This window comes from Hemitrygon akajei, chromosome 6 (assembly GCF_048418815.1).
Source record: "Hemitrygon akajei chromosome 6, sHemAka1.3, whole genome shotgun sequence".
Lineage (NCBI taxonomy): Eukaryota > Metazoa > Chordata > Chondrichthyes > Myliobatiformes > Dasyatidae > Hemitrygon > Hemitrygon akajei.
Window position 1 is genome coordinate 104,891,074 of NC_133129.1, and position 22,500 is coordinate 104,913,573.

General features: G+C 44.2%; 1 protein-coding gene across 1 annotated transcript in view; it reads right to left on the reverse strand.

Annotated features, from left to right (window-relative positions):
• efnb3b (ephrin-B3b) overlaps positions 1-22,500 on the reverse strand; it is a 427,279-nt gene that overhangs the window by 122,151 nt on the left and 282,628 nt on the right. The window contains exon 4 of the mRNA XM_073049045.1: positions 21,968-22,081. Coding sequence (XP_072905146.1) covers positions 21,968-22,081 — 114 coding nt within the window. The remainder of the gene's footprint in view (positions 1-21,967; positions 22,082-22,500) is intronic.

Genomic DNA, 22,500 nt, shown 5'->3' on the forward strand with positions numbered 1-22,500 from the left:
TATTGAGACTGACATGAACACATATCGAGATTGAGACTGACATCAACAAACACACACACAGGAACACATATCGAGATTGAGACTGACATGAACACACGCACACACACAGGTACACATATCGAGATTGAGACTGACCTGACCAGACACACACACACACACACACACACACACACACAGAAACACATATCGAGATTTAGACTGACATGAAAATAGACACACACACACACACACACACACACACACACAAAGGAACACATATCAAGATTGAGACTGACATGAACAGACACACACAGGAACACACATCAAGACTGAGACTGACATGAAAACACACACGCACACACACAGGAACACATATCGAGATTCAGACTGACATGAGCACAAACACACACACACACACACACACACATACACAGAGGAACACATATCGAGATTGATACTGACATGAAGACATACACACACACAGGAACACACAAACACAGGAACACATATCGAGATTGACACTGACATGAACACACACACACACACACACACACACACAAGGGAATACATATCGATATTCAGACTGACATGAGCACACACACACACACACACACAGGAACACATATCGAGATTGAGACTGAAATGAACACACACACACAGAGGAACACATATGGAGACTGAGACTGACATGAAGACACACACACAGACAGGAATACATAACGAGATTGAGGCTGACATGAACACACACACACACACACACACACACACACAAGTACACATATCGAAATTGAGACTGACATGAAGACACACACATGCACACAGGAACACATATAGAGATTGACACTGACATGAACACACACACACCCACACCCACGAGAATACATATCGAGATTCAGACTGACATGAACACACACACACACACACACAGGAACACATATCGAGATTGAGACTGACATGAACACACACAGACACACAGGAACACATATCGAGATTGAGACTGACATGAATACACACACACACAGGAACACATATCAAGATTGAGACTGACATGAACACACACACACACACACACACACACACACACAAACACATATCGAGATTGAGCCTGACATGAATGTACACACACACACTGGAACATATATCGAGATTCAGACTGACATGAACACACACACACACACAGGAACACATATCGAGATTGAGACTGAAATGAACACACACACACAGAGCAACACATATCGAGACTGAGACTGACATGAAGACACACAGACACACACAAACACAGAAACACATATCGAGATTCAGACTGACATGAACACACACACACACACACACACACACACACACACACACAGACACACAGGAACACATATCGAGATTGATACTGACATGAAGACACACACACACACAGGAAAACATATTGAGATTGATACTGACATGAACACACACACACACACACACACAAGGGAATACATATCGAGATTCAGACTGACATGAGCACACACACACACACACACACACACACACACACACACACACAAGGGAATACATATCGAGATTGAGACTGACATGAACACACGCACACACACAGGAACACATATCGAGATTTAGACTGACATGAACACACACACACAGGAACACATATCGAGATTGAGACTGCCATGACCAGACACACACACACACACACAGAGGAACACATATCGAGATTCATACTGACATAAAGACACACACACACACAGGAACACATATCGAGATTGACCACTGACATGAACACACACACACACACACACACGGGAATACATATCGAGATTCAGACTGACATGAGCACGCACACACACACACACAGGAACACATATCAAGGTTGATACTGACATGAAGACACACACACACACACACAGGAACACATATCGAGATTGAGACTGACATGACCACACACAGACACACACAAACACAGGAACACATATCGAGATTGACACTGACATGAACACACACACACACACACACACGGGAATACATATCGAGATTCAGACTGACATGAGCACGCACAGGAACACATATCGAGATTGAGACTGACATGAACACACGCACACACACACACAAGGGAATACATCTCGATATTCAGACTGACATGAGCACACACACACACACACACACACACACACACAGGAACACATATCGAGATTGAGACTGAAATCAACACACACACACAGAGGAACACATATGGAGACTGAGACTGACATGAAGACACACACACAGACAGGAATACATAACGAGATTGAGGCTGACATGAACACACACACACACACACACACAGGTACACATATCAAGATTGAGACTGACATGAAGACACACACGCACACAGGAACACATATAGAGATTGACACTGACATGAACACACACACACACGGGAATACATATCGAGATTCAGACTGACATGAGCACGCACACACACACACACAGGAACACATATCGAGACTGAGACTGACATGAAGACACACACACACAGAGGAATACATAACGAGATTGAGGCTGACATGAACAAACACACACACACACACACACACACACACACACACAGAAACACTTAGCAACATTGAGATTGACATGAACACACACACACACACACACACACACAGGAACACTTATCGAGATTGTGACTGACATGAAGACACACACGCACACAGGAACTCATATCGAGATTGACACTGACATGAACACACACACAGACACAGACACACACACCCCCACACACACGGGAATACATATCGAGATTCAGACTGACATCAACACACAAACACACACACACACACACACAGGAACACATATCGAGATTGAGACTGACATCAACACACACACAAACAGGAACACACATCAAGATTGAGACTGACATGACCACACACACACACACACACACACACAGAGGAACACATATCGAGATTCATACTGACATGAGCACACACACACACACACACGCACACACAGGAACATATATCGAGATTAAGACTGACATGAACACACACACACAGGAACACATACAGTGATTGAGATTGACATGAACACACACAGACACACAGGAACACATATCGAGATTGAGACTGACATGAACACACACACACACACACAGGAACACATATCGAGATTTAGACTGACATGACCACACACACACACACACACACACACACACACACACACAGAGGAACACATATCGAGATTGATACTGACATGAAGACACACACACACACACAGGAAAACATATCGAGATTGATACTGACATGAACACACACACACACACACACACAAGGGAATACATATCGAGATTCAGACTGACATGAGCACACACACACACACACACACACACACACACACACACACACACACACACAAGGGAATACATATCGAGATTGAGACTGAAATGAACACACACACAGGAACACATAGCGATATTGAGACTGACATGAACGAATATCGAGATTGAGACTGACATGAACACACGCACACACACAGAAACACATATCGAGATTTAGACTGACATGAACACACACACACAGGAACACATATCGAGATTGAGACTGACATGACCAGACACACACACACACACACAGAGGAACACATATCGAGATTGATACTGACATGAAGACACACACAAACACAGGAACACATATCGAGATTGACACTGACATGAACACACACACACACACACAGGAACACATCGAGATTGAGACTGACATGAACACATACACACGGGAACTCATATTGAGATTGAGACTGCCATGAACACACACACACAAAGGAACACATATCGAGATTGAGACTGACATGAACACACACACACACAGGAACACATATCCAGATTGAGACTGACATGAACACACACACAGACACACACAAAAAGGAACACTATCGAAATTCAGACTGCCATGAACACACACACACAGGAACACATATCGAGATTGAGACTGACATGAACACACACACACACACACACACACACACACACACACACACACACACACACACACACACAGAGGAACACATACAGTGATTGAGATTGACATGAACACACACAGACACACAGGAACACATATCGAGATTGAGACTGACATGAACACACACACACACACACACACAGGAACACATATCGAGATTCAGACTGACATGACCACACACACACACACACACACACACACACACACACACACACACACACACACACACAGAGGAACACATATCGAGATTGATACTGACATGAAGACATACACACACACAGGAACACACAAACACAGGAACACATATCGAGATTGACACTGACATGAACACACACACACACACACACACACACACACAAGGGAATACATATCGATATTCAGACTGACATGAGCACACACACACAGGAACACATATCGAGATTGAGACTGAAATGAACACACACACACAGAGGAACACATATGGAGACTGAGACTGACATAAAGACACACACACAGACAGGAATACATAACGAGATTGAGGCCGACATGAACACACACACACACACACACACACACACAGGTACACATATCGAGATTGAGACTGACATGAAGACACACACGCACACAGGAACACATATAGAGATTGACACTGACATGAACACACACACACACACACCCACACCCACGAGAATACGTATCGAGATTCAGACTGACATCAACACACACACACACACACACACACACAGGAACACATATCGAGATTGATACTGACATGAAGACACACACACACACAGGAACACATATTGAGATTCAGACTGACATGACCACACACACACACACACACACACACACACACACACACAGAGGAAAACATATCGAGATTGATACTGACATGAAGACACACACACACACAGGAACACATATCGAGATTGACACTGACATGAACACACACACACACACAAGGGAATACATATCGAGATTCAGACTGACATGAGCACACACACACACACAAGGGAATACATATTGAGATTGAGACTGAAATGAACACACACACACACACACACAGGAACACATAGCGATATTGAGACTGACATGAACACATATCGAGATTGAGACTGACACCAACAAACACACACACAGGAACACATATCGAGATTGAGACTGACATGAACACACGCACACACACAGGTACACATATCGAGATTGAGACTGACATGACCAGACACACACACACACACACACACACACACACAGAAACACATATCGAGATTTAGACTGACATGAAAATAGACACACACACACAGAGGAACACATATCAAGATTGAGACTGACATGAACAGACACACACAGGAACACACATCAAGACTGAGACTGACATGAAAACACACACGCACACACACAGGAACACATATCGAGATTGAGACTGAAATGAACACACACACACAGAGCAACACATATCGAGACTGAGACTGACATGAAGACACACAGACACACACAAACACAGAAACACATATCGAGATTCAGACTGACATGAACACACACACACACACACACACACACACACACACACACACAGACACACAGGAACACATATCGAGATTGATACTGACATGAAGACACACACACACACAGGAAAACATATTGAGATTGATACTGACATGAACACACACACACACACACACACAAGGGAATACATATCGAGATTCAGACTGACATGAGCACACACACACACACACACACACACACACACACACACACACAAGGGAATACATATCGAGATTGAGACTGACATGAACACACGCACACACACAGGAACACATATCGAGATTTAGACTGACATGAACACACACACACAGGAACACATATCGAGATTGAGACTGCCATGACCAGACACACACACACACACACAGAGGAACACATATCGAGATTCATACTGACATAAAGACACACACACACACAGGAACACATATCGAGATTGACCACTGACATGAACACACACACACACACACACACGGGAATACATATCGAGATTCAGACTGACATGAGCACGCACACACACACACACAGGAACACATATCAAGGTTGATACTGACATGAAGACACACACACACACACACAGGAACACATATCGAGATTGAGACTGACATGACCACACACAGACACACACAAACACAGGAACACATATCGAGATTGACACTGACATGAACACACACACACACACACACACGGGAATACATATCGAGATTCAGACTGACATGAGCACGCACAGGAACACATATCGAGATTGAGACTGACATGAACACACGCACACACACACACAAGGGAATACATCTCGATATTCAGACTGACATGAGCACACACACACACACACACACACACACACACACAGGAACACATATCGAGATTGAGACTGAAATCAACACACACACACAGAGGAACACATATGGAGACTGAGACTGACATGAAGACACACACACAGACAGGAATACATAACGAGATTGAGGCTGACATGAACACACACACACACACACACACAGGTACACATATCAAGATTGAGACTGACATGAAGACACACACGCACACAGGAACACATATAGAGATTGACACTGACATGAACACACACACACACGGGAATACATATCGAGATTCAGACTGACATGAGCACGCACACACACACACACAGGAACACATATCGAGACTGAGACTGACATGAAGACACACACACACAGAGGAATACATAACGAGATTGAGGCTGACATGAACAAACACACACACACACACACACACACACACACACACAGAAACACTTAGCAACATTGAGATTGACATGAACACACACACACACACACACACACACAGGAACACTTATCGAGATTGTGACTGACATGAAGACACACACGCACACAGGAACTCATATCGAGATTGACACTGACATGAACACACACACAGACACAGACACACACACCCCCACACACACGGGAATACATATCGAGATTCAGACTGACATCAACACACAAACACACACACACACACACACAGGAACACATATCGAGATTGAGACTGACATCAACACACACACAAACAGGAACACACATCAAGATTGAGACTGACATGACCACACACACACACACACACACACACAGAGGAACACATATCGAGATTCATACTGACATGAGCACACACACACACACACACACACACACAGGAACATATATCGAGATTAAGACTGACATGAACACACACACACAGGAACACATACAGTGATTGAGATTGACATGAACACACACAGACACACAGGAACACATATCGAGATTGAGACTGACATGAACACACACACACACACACAGGAACACATATCGAGATTTAGACTGACATGACCACACACACACACACACACACACACACAGAGGAACACATATCGAGATTGATACTGACATGAAGACACACACACACACACAGGAAAACATATCGAGATTGATACTGACATGAACACACACACACACACACACACAAGGGAATACATATCGAGATTCAGACTGACATGAGCACACACACACACACACACACACACACACACACACACACACAAGGGAATACATATCGAGATTGAGACTGAAATGAACACACACACAGGAACACATAGCGATATTGAGACTGACATGAACGAATATCGAGATTGAGACTGACATGAACACACGCACACACACAGAAACACATATCGAGATTTAGACTGACATGAACACACACACACAGGAACACATATCGAGATTGAGACTGACATGACCAGACACACACACACACACACAGAGGAACACATATCGAGATTGATACTGACATGAAGACACACACAAACACAGGAACACATATCGAGATTGACACTGACATGAACACACACACACACACACAGGAAAACATCGAGATTGAGACTGACATGAACACATACACACGGGAACTCATATTGAGATTGAGACTGCCATGAACACACACACACAAAGGAACACATATCGAGATTGAGACTGACATGAACACACACACACACAGGAACACATATCCAGATTGAGACTGACATGAACACACACACAGACACACACAAAAAGGAACACTATCGAAATTCAGACTGCCATGAACACACACACACAGGAACACATATCGAGATTGAGACTGACATGAACACACACACACACACACACACACACACAGAGGAACACATACAGTGATTGAGATTGACATGAACACACACAGACACACAGGAACACATATCGAGATTGAGACTGACATGAACACACACACACACACACACACAGGAACACATATCGAGATTTAGACTGACATGAACACACACAGACAGGAACACATATCGAGATTCAGACTGACATGACCACACACACACACACACACACACACACACACACACACACACACACACACACACACACACACATACACAGAGGAACACATATCGAGATTGATACTGACATGAAGACATACACACACACAGGAACACACAAACACAGGAACACATATCGAGATTGACACTGACATGAACACACACACACACACACACACACACACACAAGGGAATACATATCGATATTCAGACTGACATGAGCACACACACACAGGAACACATATCGAGATTGAGACTGAAATGAACACACACACACAGAGGAACACATATGGAGACTGAGACTGACATAAAGACACACACACAGACAGGAATACATAACGAGATTGAGGCCGACATGAACACACACACACACACACACACACACACAGGTACACATATCGAGATTGAGACTGACATGAAGACACACACGCACACAGGAACACATATAGAGATTGACACTGACATGAACACACACACACACACACCCACACCCACGAGAATACGTATCGAGATTCAGACTGACATCAACACACACACACACACACACACACACACACACACACACACAGGAACACATATCGAGATTGATACTGACATGAAGACACACACACACACAGGAACACATATTGAGATTCAGACTGACATGACCACACACACACACACACACACACACACACACACACAGAGGAAAACATATCGAGATTGATACTGACATGAAGACACACACACACACAGGAACACATATCGAGATTGACACTGACATGAACACACACACACACACAAGGGAATACATATCGAGATTCAGACTGACATGAGCACACACACACACACAAGGGAATACATATTGAGATTGAGACTGAAATGAACACACACACACACACACACAGGAACACATAGCGATATTGAGACTGACATGAACACATATCGAGATTGAGACTGACACCAACAAACACACACACAGGAACACATATCGAGATTGAGACTGACATGAACACACGCACACACACAGGTACACATATCGAGATTGAGACTGACATGACCAGACACACACACACACACACACACACACACAGAAACACATATCGAGATTTAGACTGACATGAAAATAGACACACACACACACACAGAGGAACACATATCAAGATTGAGACTGACATGAACAGACACACACAGGAACACACATCAAGACTGAGACTGACATGAAAACACACACGCACACACACAGGAACACATATCGAGATTGAGACTGACATGAACACACACACAAACAGGAACACACATCAAGATTGAGACTGACATGACCACACACACACACACACACACGCACACACAGGAACATATATCGAGATTAAGACTGACATGAACACACACACACAGGAACACATACAGTGATTGAGATTGACATGAACACACACAGACACACAGGAACACATATCGAGATTGATACTGACATGAACACACACACACACACACACACAAGGGAATACATATCGAGATTCAGACTGACATGAGCACACACACACACACACACACACACACACACACACACACAAGGGAATACATATCGAGATTGAGACTGAAATGAACACACACACAGGAACACATAGCGATATTGAGACTGACATGAACGAATATCGAGATTGAGACTGACATGAACACACGCACACACACAGAAACACATATCGAGATTTAGACTGACATGAAGACACACACACAGGAACACATATCCAGATTGAGACTGACATGAACACACACACAGACACACACAAAAAGGAACACTATCGAAATTCAGACTGCCATGAACACACACACACAGGAACACATATCGAGATTGAGACTGACATGAACACACACACACACACACACACACACACACACACACACACACAGAGGAACACATACAGTGATTGAGATTGACATGAACACACACAGACACACAGGAACACATATCGAGATTGAGACTGACATGAACACACACACACACACACACACAGGAACACATATCGAGATTTAGACTGACATGAACACACACAGACAGGAACACATATCGAGATTCAGACTGACATGACCACACACACACACACACACACACACACACACACATACACAGAGGAACACATATCGAGATTGATACTGACATGAAGACATACACACACACAGGAACACACAAACACAGGAACACATATCGAGATTGACACTGACATGAACACACACACACACACACACACACACAAGGGAATACATATCGATATTCAGACTGACATGAGCACACACACACAGGAACACATATCGAGATTGAGACTGAAATGAACACACACACACAGAGGAACACATATGGAGACTGAGACTGACATAAAGACACACACACAGACAGGAATACATAACGAGATTGAGGCCGACATGAACACACACACACACACACACACACACACAGGTACACATATCGAGATTGAGACTGACATGAAGACACACACGCACACAGGAACACATATAGAGATTGACACTGACATGAACACACACACACACACACCCACACCCACGAGAATACGTATCGAGATTCAGACTGACATCAACACACACACACACACACACACGCACACACACACACACACACACACACACAGGAACACATATCGAGATTGATACTGACATGAAGACACACACACACACAGGAACACATATTGAGATTCAGACTGACATGACCACACACACACACACACACACACACACACACACACACACACACAGAGGAAAACATATCGAGATTGATACTGACATGAAGACACACACACACACAGGAACACATATCGAGATTGACACTGACATGAACACACACACACACACAAGGGAATACATATCGAGATTCAGACTGACATGAGCACACACACACACACACAAGGGAATACATATTGAGATTGAGACTGAAATGAACACACACACACACACACAGGAACACATAGCGATATTGAGACTGACATGAACACATATCGAGATTGAGACTGACATCAACAAACACACACACAGGAACACATATCGAGATTGAGAGTGACATGAACACACGCACACACACAGGTACACATATCGAGATTGAGACTGACATGACCAGACACACACACACACACACACACACACAGAAACACATATCGAGATTTAGACTGACATGAAAATAGACACACACACACACACACACAGAGGAACACATATCAAGATTGAGACTGACATGAACAGACACACACAGGAACACACATCAAGACTGAGACTGACATGAAAACACACACGCACACACACAGGAACACATATCGAGATTGAGACTGACATGAACACACACACAAACAGGAACACACATCAAGATTGAGACTGACATGACCACACACACACACACACACACACACAGAGGAACACATATCGAGATTCATACTGACATGAGCACACACACACACACACACGCACACACAGGAACATATATCGAGATTAAGACTGACATGAACACACACACACAGGAACAGATACAGTGATTGAGATTGACATGAACACACACAGACACACAGGAACACATATCGAGATTGAGACTGACATGAACACACACACACACACACAGGAACACATATCGAGATTTAGACTGACATGACCACACACACACACACACACACACACACACACACACACACACACACACACACACACAGAGGAACACATATCGAGATTGATACTGACATGAAGACACACACACACACACAGGAAAACATATCGAGATTGATACTGACATGAACACACACACACACACACACACACAAGGGAATACATATCGAGATTCAGACTGACATGAGCACACACACACACACACACACACACACACACACACACACACACACAAGGGAATACATATCGAGATTGAGACTGAAATGAACACACACACAGGAACACATAGCGATATTGAGACTGACATGAACGAATATCGAGATTGAGACTGACATGAACACACGCACACACACAGAAACACATATCGAGATTTAGACTGACATGAACACACACACACAGGAACACATATCGAGATTGAGACTGACATGACCAGACACACACACACACACACACACACAGAGGAACACATATCGAGATTGATACTGACATGAAGACACACACAAACACAGGAACACATATCGAGATTGACACTGACATGAACACACACACACACACACAGGAACACATCGAGATTGAGACTGACATGAACACATACACACGGGAACTCATATTGAGATTGAGACTGCCATGAACACACACACACAAAGGAACACATATCGAGATTGAGACTGACATGAACACACACACACACAGGAACACATATCCAGATTGAGACTGACATGAACACACACACACACACACACACACACACACACACACACACACACACAGAGGAACACATACAGTGATTGAGATTGACATGAACACACACAGACACACAGGAACACATATCGAGATTGAGACTGACATGAACACACACACACACACACACACACAGGAACACATATCGAGATTTAGACTGACATGAACACACACAGACAGGAACACATATCGAGATTCAGACTGACATGACCACACACACACACACACACACACACACACACACACATACACAGAGGAACACATATCGAGATTGATACTGACATGAAGACATACACACACACAGGAACACACAAACACAGGAACACATATCGAGATTGACACTGACATGAACACACACACACACACACACACACACACAAGGGAATACATATCGATATTCAGACTGACATGAGCACACACACACAGGAACACATATCGAGATTGAGACTGAAATGAACACACACACACAGAGGAACACATATGGAGACTGAGACTGACATAAAGACACACACACAGACAGGAATACATAACGAGATTGAGGCCGACATGAACACACACACACACACACACACACACACACACAGGTACACATATCGAGATTGAGACTGACATGAAGACACACACGCACACAGGAACACATATAGAGATTGACACTGACATGAACACACACACACACACACCCACACCCACGAGAATACGTATCGAGATTCAGACTGACATCAACACACACACACACACACACACACACACACACACAGGAACACATATCGAGATTGATACTGACATGAAGACACACACACACACAGGAACACATATTGAGATTCAGACTGACATGACCACACACACACACACACACACACACACACACACACACACACACACAGAGGAAAACATATCGAGATTGATACTGACATGAAGACACACACACACACAGGAACACATATCGAGATTGACACTGACATGAACACACACACACACACAAGGGAATACATATCGAGATTCAGACTGACATGAGCACACACACACACACAAGGGAATACATATTGAGATTGAGACTGAAATGAACACACACACACACACACAGGAACACATAGCGATATTGAGACTGACATGAACACATATCGAGATTGAGACTGACATCAACAAACACACACACAGGAACACATATCGAGATTGAGACTGACATGAACACACGCACACACACAGGTACACATATCGAGATTGAGACTGACATGACCAGACACACACACACACACACACACACACACACTGAAACACATATCGAGATTTAGACTGACATGAAAATAGACACACACACACACACACAGAGGAACACATATCAAGATTGAGACTGACATGAACAGACACACACAGGAACACACATCAAGACTGAGACTGACATGAAAACACACACGCACACACACAGGAACACATATCGAGATTCAGACTGACATGAGCACAAACACACACACACACACACACACACACACATACACAGAGGAACACATATCGAGATTGATACTGACATGAAGACATACACACACACAGGAACACACAAACACAGGAACACATATCGAGATTGACACTGACATGAACACACACACACACACACACACACACACAAGGGAATACATATCGATATTCAGACTGACATGAGCACACACACACACACACACACAGGAACACATATCGAGATTGAGACTGAAATGAACACACACACACAGAGGAACACATATGGAGACTGAGACTGACATGAAGACACACACACAGACAGGAATACATAACGAGATTGAGGCTGACATGAACACACACACACACACACACACACACACACACACACACACACACACACACACACACACACACAAGTACACATATCGAGATTGAGACTGACATGAAGACACACACATGCACACAGGAACACATATAGAGATTGACACTGACATGAACACACACACACCCACACCCACGAGAATACATATCGAGATTCAGACTGACATCAACACACACACACACACACACACACACACACACACACAGGAACACATATCGAGATTGAGACTGACATGAACACACGCACACACACACTGGAACACATATCAAGATTGAGACTGACATGCACACACAGAAACACATATCGAGATTTTGTCCGAAATGAACACACACACACACACACACACACACACACACACACACACACACACACACACACACACACACACACACACAGGAACACATCGAGATTGAGACTGACATGAACACATACACACGGGAACTCATATTGAGATTGAGACTGCCATGAACACACACACACAAAGGAACACATATCGAGATTGAGACTGACATGAACACACACACACACACACACACATCGAGATTGAGACTGACATGAACACACACACACACACACACACAGGAACACATATCGAGATTGAGACAGACATGAACACACACAGACACACAGGAACACATATCGAGATTGAGACTGACATGAATACACACACACACAGGAACACATATCAAGATTGAGACTGACATGAACACACACACACACACACACAAACACATATCGAGATTGAGCCTGACATGAATGTACACACACACACTGGAACATATATCGAGATTCAGACTGACATGAACACACACACACACACAGGAACACATATCGAGATTGAGACTGAAATGAACACACACACACAGAGCAACACATATCGAGACTGAGACTGACATGAAGACACACAGACACACACAAACACAGAAACACATATCGAGATTCAGACTGACATGAACACACACACACACACACACACAGACACACAGGAACACATATCGAGATTGAGACTGACATGAGCACACGTACACACACAGGAACAGATATCGAGATTTAGACTGACATGAACACACCCCCACAGGAACACATATCGAGATTCAGACTGACATGACCACACACACACACACACACACACAGAGGAACACATATCGAGATTCATACTGACATGAGCACACATACACACACACGCACACACAGGAACATATATCGAGATTAAGACTGACATGAACACACACACACAGGAACACATACAGTGATTGAGATTGACATGAACACACACAGACACACAGGAACACATATCGAGATTGAGACTGACATGAACACACACACACACACACAGGAACACATATCGAGATTTAGACTGACATGACCACACACACACACACACACACACACACACACACACACAGAGGAACACATATCGAGATTGATACTGACATGAAGACACACACACACACAGGAAAACATATTGAGATTGATACTGACATGAACACACACACACACACACACAAGGGAATACATATCGAGATTCAGACTGACATGAGCACACACACACACACACACACACACACACACACACACAAGGGAATACATATCGAGATTGAGACTGACATGAACACACGCACACACACAGGAACACATATCGAGATTTAGACTGACATGAACACACACACACAGGAACACATATCGAGATTGAGACTGACATGACCAGACACACACACACACACACACAGAGGAACACATATCGAGATTCATACTGACATAAAGACACACACACACACAGGAACACATATCGAGATTGACACTGACATGAACACACACACACACACACACGGGAATACATATCGAGATTCAGACTGACATGAGCACGCACACACACACACACAGGAACACATATCAAGGTTGATACTGACATGAAGACACACACACACACACAGGAACACATATCGAGATTGAGACTGACATGACCACACACAGACACACACAAACACAGGAACACATATCGAGATTGACACTGACATGAACACACACACACACACACACACGGGAATACATATCGAGATTCAGACTGACATGAGCACGCACAGGAACACATATCGAGATTGAGACTGACATGAACACACACACACAAGGGAATACATCTCGATATTCAGACTGACATGAGCACACACACACACACACACACACACACACAGGAACACATATCGAGATTGAGACTGAAATGAACACACACACACACAGAGGAACACATATGGAGACTGAGACTGACATGAAGACACACACACAGACAGGAATACATAACGAGATTGAGGCTGACATGAACACACACACACACACACACAGGTACACATATCAAGATTGAGACTGACATGTAGACACACACGCACACAGGAACACATATAGAGATTGACACTGACATGAACACACACACACACGGGAATACATATCGAGATTCAGACTGACATGAGCACGCACACACACACACACAGGAACACATATCGAGACTGAGACTGACATGAAGACACACACACACAGAGGAATACATAACGAGATTGAGGCTGACATGAACACACACACACACACACACACACACACACACACACACACACACACACACACACACACACACACAGAAACACTTAGCAACATTGAGATTGACATGAACACACACACACACACACAGGAACACTTATCGAGATTGTGACTGACATGAAGACACACACGCACACAGGAACTCATATCGAGATTGACACTGACATGAACACACACACAGACACAGACACACACACCCCCACACACACGGGAATACATATCGAGATTCAGACTGACATCAACACACAAACACACACACACACACACACACAGGAACACATATCGAGATTGAGACTGACATCAACACACACACAAACAGGAACACACATCAAGATTGAGACTGACATGAACACACGCACAACTGCACAGGAACACATATCGAGATTGAGACTGACATGAACACATACACACACACACACTGGAACACATATCGAGATTCAGACTGACATGAACACACACACACACAGGAACACATATCGAGATTGAGACTGACATGAACACACTCACAGACACACACACACACACACACACAGGAACACATATCAAGGTTGATACTGACATGAAGACACACACACACACAGGAACACATATCGAGATTGAGACTGACATGAACACACACACACACACACTCACACACACAAGGGAATACATATTGAGATTCAGACTGACATGAACACACACACACACACACACAAACACATATCGAGATTGGGCCTGACATGAATATACACACACACACTGGAACACATATCGAGATTGAGACTGAAATGAACACACACACACAGAGCAACACAGAGGAACACATATCGAGATTGACACTGACATGAACACACACACACACACAAGGGAATACATATCGAGATTCAGACTGACATGAGCACACACACATACACACACACACACACACACACACAGGAACACATATCGAGATTGAGACTGACATGAACACACACAGACACACAGGAACACATATCGAGATTGAGACTGACATGAATACACACACACACACAGGAACACATATCGAGATTGAGACTGACATAAACACACACACACACACACATATCGAGATTGAGCCTGACATGAATATACACACACACACTGGAACACATATCGAGATTCGGACTGACATGAACACACATACACACAGGAACACATATCGAGATTGACACTGACATGAACACACACACACACACACACACACACACACACACACACACACACACACACAAGGGAATACATATTGATATTCAGACTGACATGAGCACACACACGCACACACAGGAACACATTTCGAGATTAAGACTGACATGAACACACACACACATGAACACATACAGTGATTGAGATTGACATGAACACACACAGACACACAGGAACACATATCGAGATTGAGACTGACATGAACACACGCACACACACAGGAACACATATCGAGATTTAGACTGACATGACCACACACACACACACACTCACACACAGTGGAACACATATCGAGATTGACACTGACATGAACACACACATACACACACACACACACAAGGGAATACATATCGAGATTCAGACTGACATGAACACACACACACACACACACACACACACACACACACACACACAAACACATATCGAGATTGGGCCTGACATGAACATACACACTCACACTGGAACATATATCGAGATTCAGACTGACATGAACACACACACACACAGGAACACATATCGAGATTGAGACTGAAATGAACACACACACACACAGCAACACAGAGGAACACATATCGAGATTGATACTGACATGAAGACACACACACACACAGGAACACATATCGAGATTGACACTGACATGAACACACACACACACAAGGGAATACATATCGAGATTCAGACTGACATGAGCACACACACACACGCACACACAGGAACACATTCTTCCTAAGAAGGTTGGCGTCATTCAATGTCTGTAGTGAGATGCTGAAGGTGTTATATAGGTCAGTTGTGGAGAGCGCCCTCTTCTTTGTGGTGGCGTGTTGGGGAGGAAGCATTAAGAAGAGGGACGCCTCACGTCTTAATAAGCTGGTAAGGAAGGCGGGCTCTGTCGTGGGCAAAGTACTGGAGAGTTTAACATCGGTAGCTGAGCGAAGGGCGCTGAGTAGGCTACGGTCAATTATGGATAACTCTGAACATCCTCTACATAGCACCATCCAGAGACAGAGAAGCAGTTTCAGCGACAGGTTACTGTCGATGCAATGCTCCTCAGACAGGATGAAGAGGTCAATACTCCCCAATGCCATTAGGCTTTACAATTCTACCGCCAGGACTTAAGAACTTTTTAAAAGCTATTATTAATGCTTTTTGAGATAGTGATTTAGATGCATATCATATTTTTTTTTTACTGAGTTAAGTATTGTATGTAAGTAGTTTTGCTACAACAAGTGTATGGGACATTGGAAAAAAAGTTGAATTTCCCCATGGGGATGAATAAAGTATCTATCTATCTATCTATCTATGAACACACACACACACACACACACACACACAGGAACACATACCGAGATTGAGATGACATGAACACACACACACACAGGGACACATATAGTGATTGAGATTGACATGAACAAACACAGACACACAGGAACACATATCGAGATTGAGACTGCCATGAACACACACACACAAAGGATCACATCGAGATTGAGACTGACATGAACACACACACACACAGGAACACATATCGAGATTGAGACTGACATGAACACACACACACACACACACACACACACAAACACACACAGGAACGCATATTGAGATTTTGACTGACATGAACACACACACACAGGAACACATACAGTGATTGAGATTGACACGAACACACACAGACACATAGGAACACATATCGAGATTGAGACTGACATGAACACACACACACACACAGGAACACATCGAGATTGAGACTGACATGAACACACACATAGAAGCACACGGGAACACATATCGAGATTGAGACTGCCATGAACACACACACACAGGAACACATACAGTGATTGAGATTGACATGAACACACACAGACACACAGGAACACATATCGAGATTGAGACTGACATCAACACACACACACACACACACAGAGGAACACATATCGAGATTGAGACTGACATGAACACACACACAGTAACACACAGGAACACATATCGAGATTGAGACTGACATCAACACACACACACACACATGGGAACACATATCGGGACTGAGACTGACATGAAAAAAGACACACACACACACACACACACACACACACACACACAGGAACACATATCGAGATTGAGACTGACATGAAAATAGACACACACACACACACTCACACAGAGGAACATATATCGAGATTGCAACTGACATGAACGCACAAACAGGAACACATATCGAGATTCAGACTGACGTGAACACACACACACACACACACAGAGGAACACATATCGATATTGAGACTGACATGAATACACACACACACAGAGACAGGAACACATATCGAGATTGAGACTGACATGAACACACACACAGTAACACATAGGAACACATATCGAGATTGAGACTGACATCAACACACACACACACACATGGGAACACATATCGGGACTGAGACTGACATGAAAAAAAGACACACACACACACACACACACACAGGAACACATATCGAGATTGAGACTGACATGAAAATAGACACACACACACACACACACACACACAGAGGAACATATATCGAGATTGCAACTGACATGAACGCACAAACAGGAACACATATCGAGATTCAGACTGACGTGAACACACACACACACACACAGAGGAACACATATCGATATTGAGACTGACATGAATACACACACACACAGAGACAGGAACACATATCGAGATTGAGACTGACATGAACACACGCACACACAGGAACACATATCGATATTGAGACTGACATGAATACACACACACACAGAGACAGGAACAGATATCGAATTTGAGACTGACATGAACACACACAGACAGGAACACATATCGAGATTGAGACTGACATGAACACACACACACACACAGGGACACATATCGAGATTGAGACTGACATGAACACACACACACACACACACGGACACATATCGAGATTGAGACTGACATGAACACACACACACACACGGACACATATCGAGATTGAGACTGACATGATCACACACACAGTTGGGCAGGAACACAGACACTCATGCACTCTCCACACTTGATGATCAAATATCATCCTGCTGATGCTGGAATCAAAACTAAAACCAAACAGGCAGGGAAGAATCAGCAGGTCCGGCAGACACCAAAGCTCACACCTCAAATTCAACACTTGAAAGCAGATATAGTTCATGGCTGGGAAGTATTAGCTCTGCCCTTCTCTGTCCATCTCACAAATGCTGCACAGCCTCTGAATGTTTCCAGCATCGTCTGAATTTAATATATGCAGAAATTTGCTACACACACACACTCAGTCATTCGCACACTGATAGACACACTCACACACACACACACTCACACGTAACCCCTCTCACCCTCAGCACCAACCCTGAGGAGGTCCGGAAGAGTCCCAGCCAGTGAATGCAGGAATCACAGTACCCAATGTGTGTACAGCAAGATCCCACAGATCTCAGCCCAGAACCCTGGACAGCAGACAGTCTGTGGGGCTGCAGCCACCAAACGAGGGACAGTTGCCCATTTCCAGCCAGCATGGCCGAGGTCCTCCGGCCACGGCCACTCCTGCAACCCGCGGGCGGAGCGAATGCGCTGCCCCACACCACGGAAGGCACCTTGGAATAGCAGCTTACCTGATGAGTTGGTTTTGTCTGCAGTTGTGCCGAAGTCCGGCCTGGGCTGGGTGCTGAAGGACTCCACTTCCGGCTGGGAGTGCGTTCCCGGGGGTAACTGCGGAGCGTTGGGATCTGCAGGGAAAGCACGTGCCAGTGTGAGGGAGCCCACGATCCCTGAACTGAGTGATGGGCTGGCAGGCGCAGGGTTAAGTGAGGGTGGTGGGTTTTCGATCACAGGGAGAGCTCCTGGAATGGGGGATGGAGATCGGGAAGGAAATAGGAGCCAGAGGGGGGTAACAGAGAAGGGGAGAGCTGTAGGAGCTAGAGGGATTACTTGGAAGGGCAGGATGGTGTCACAGAGACAGGGAGGGGTGTAGGGGAGGCAGGGATATCACTTTGCTTCAGGATGGGTGGGACCACCCCTCACCCCGAGCCGGATTCAGCCAGCTGTTTCCAAGACCTGTCCCTGAACAGCCGGCGTTAATTCTGGGTGAACGGACGACAGTCCAGTCGAGCAGAACGACTTCGCCTGTCACATGGGATAACACAAC